General features: G+C 34.9%; 1 protein-coding gene across 1 annotated transcript; it reads left to right on the top strand.

Annotated features, from left to right (window-relative positions):
* Positions 1-7: 7 nt before the first annotated feature.
* Positions 8-1,547, top strand: LOC107736522 (serine/threonine-protein kinase 36-like). The gene is made up of 4 exons (XM_016547913.1): positions 8-67; positions 288-381; positions 1,088-1,254; positions 1,533-1,547. Exons 1-4 carry the CDS (start codon positions 50-52, stop codon positions 1,545-1,547), a joined length of 294 nt encoding a protein of 97 aa, XP_016403399.1. The 5' UTR covers positions 8-49.
* The last annotated feature ends 145 nt before the right edge of the window (positions 1,548-1,692 follow it).

Raw genomic sequence — 1,692 nt, 5'->3', positions numbered from 1 at the left:
TCAGCTGGTGCAGCTTATAGTGAGAGATCCAGTGAAATGGCCAGACAACATGAGCCAAGACTGCCTGGTACAGAGAAGTTTGCTTTCCACATGAACACCTCTAACTCTGTTTGAAACCAAATTAGACTGATTTTGATTTAGTGTTGGCACAGAGATCCAAAAAAGTAGAAGTGTTACTTTATGTCAGTATGTGCTGGTTTTGGTAACGTTAAGTGATGTATAGTATATAATACACAATTTAAAATCCTTTACTTTAATTGTTCTGTCTGTGGGTTCTCTTAATGTAGAGTTTTCTGAAGGGACTGCTGATGAAAGACCCAGAGAAGAGGTTGTCATGGCCTGACCTGCTTCATCACCCTTTTGTTGCAGATGGAGTTTTGAGTGAGGACTGTTTAGTATTTTATCATCATATGAAATTGTATTTTCTATGTACACATACCTGCAAATTTAAATCAGTATTTTAATATAGTTTATATTTAACTGAATACAGATTATTTGTAGTTTCTGTATATTTATGGCAATGTTTTTAGAATTACTGTTATAGTTTTTATTGATATTGTGAATTGGCTTTTATTTTTATACTTTCAGTTTAATTTTAATTTTACTTAAAATATTCGTTTAAATCTTTGATATTGCTATGTGCTTTTGTTATCTTTTTATTGTTATCTTTTATGTCCTTTTTAATATTACTATTTAGGTTTATTTTTATTTGAGTTTTAGTTTAATTTTAGTTTTTATTTATTTTCAGTTAGTAATTTTAGTGCTTCAACTTAAACTAAACGAAAATGACAAATGTTGCTTTTGCTTTTCATCTAATATTTAGATTTTATTTTATTTCAGCTTTATTTCAATTAACAACATTTTTTAAATAGTTTTAGTTAACCGTAATAATGCTGATCTATGGGAGAGATTCAGTCCTCTCAAAAGTGAAATATATAAAACTATCCTCCTATAAACACCTCTGCAAACATATACAAATGAAATAACTAATCAAATATGAAACAACTTTTACATAGATTTGACATAATCTACATCAGTCCTTCATCGCAGTATGATGTAGTTTGGATCATGCTGTTTGCTTTGACAGCGGTGTCAGACGAGGGTTCAAGCAACCCTCTGACAGTCCCACCCAGCCCGGACCTACAGGCCCTGAAACACCAGCAGGCTGCAGAGAAGACAACGACACGCGGTGGAGAGGGCAAACTACTGTGCAAAGCTAGAGAGCTACCAGAGAAAGAGAAGATTTACAGACAGGTAAACAACTGGGAACAACAGCACGCATAAACAAAGACGTTTGTCCTTGTTCGTTTTCTTGAAGTTTATGAATCTGTTTTTGAGATGTCTTCCCTGTCTGTCTGATTGATTTAATTTTTGCAGTAAAATGAACTTTATGTCAATTAAATCATTGCTGTTGTTGTTGGTGGGATTTGTGCAAATTTGACTATTTACAGTATTATGGAATATGGAGAAAATGTGCAAGCATCTGAGAAGAGCTTTGAAAGTATCCATTTGAAATAATAAAATTGTGCCAGGTCTTGTTTTACTAGGAGATTGCGAGTGGAAGTGCTGCGCGCACCAGTCAGACACGCTGTAAGACAGCTTCTGCTGGAGGAGCCCCCACCACTGGCCACTCATTGGGCAGCACCTTTTCAGTGGATCAAAATTCATCTCAGCCAGCAACCAATCAGCATC

This window comes from Sinocyclocheilus rhinocerous, unplaced genomic scaffold (assembly GCF_001515625.1).
Source record: "Sinocyclocheilus rhinocerous isolate Xijiao unplaced genomic scaffold, SAMN03320098_v1.1 C36756670, whole genome shotgun sequence".
Classification (NCBI taxonomy): domain Eukaryota; kingdom Metazoa; phylum Chordata; class Actinopteri; order Cypriniformes; family Cyprinidae; genus Sinocyclocheilus; species Sinocyclocheilus rhinocerous.
The sequence above is the reverse complement of the archived record's forward strand: the minus strand, read 5'-3'. Positions and strand labels throughout refer to the sequence as shown.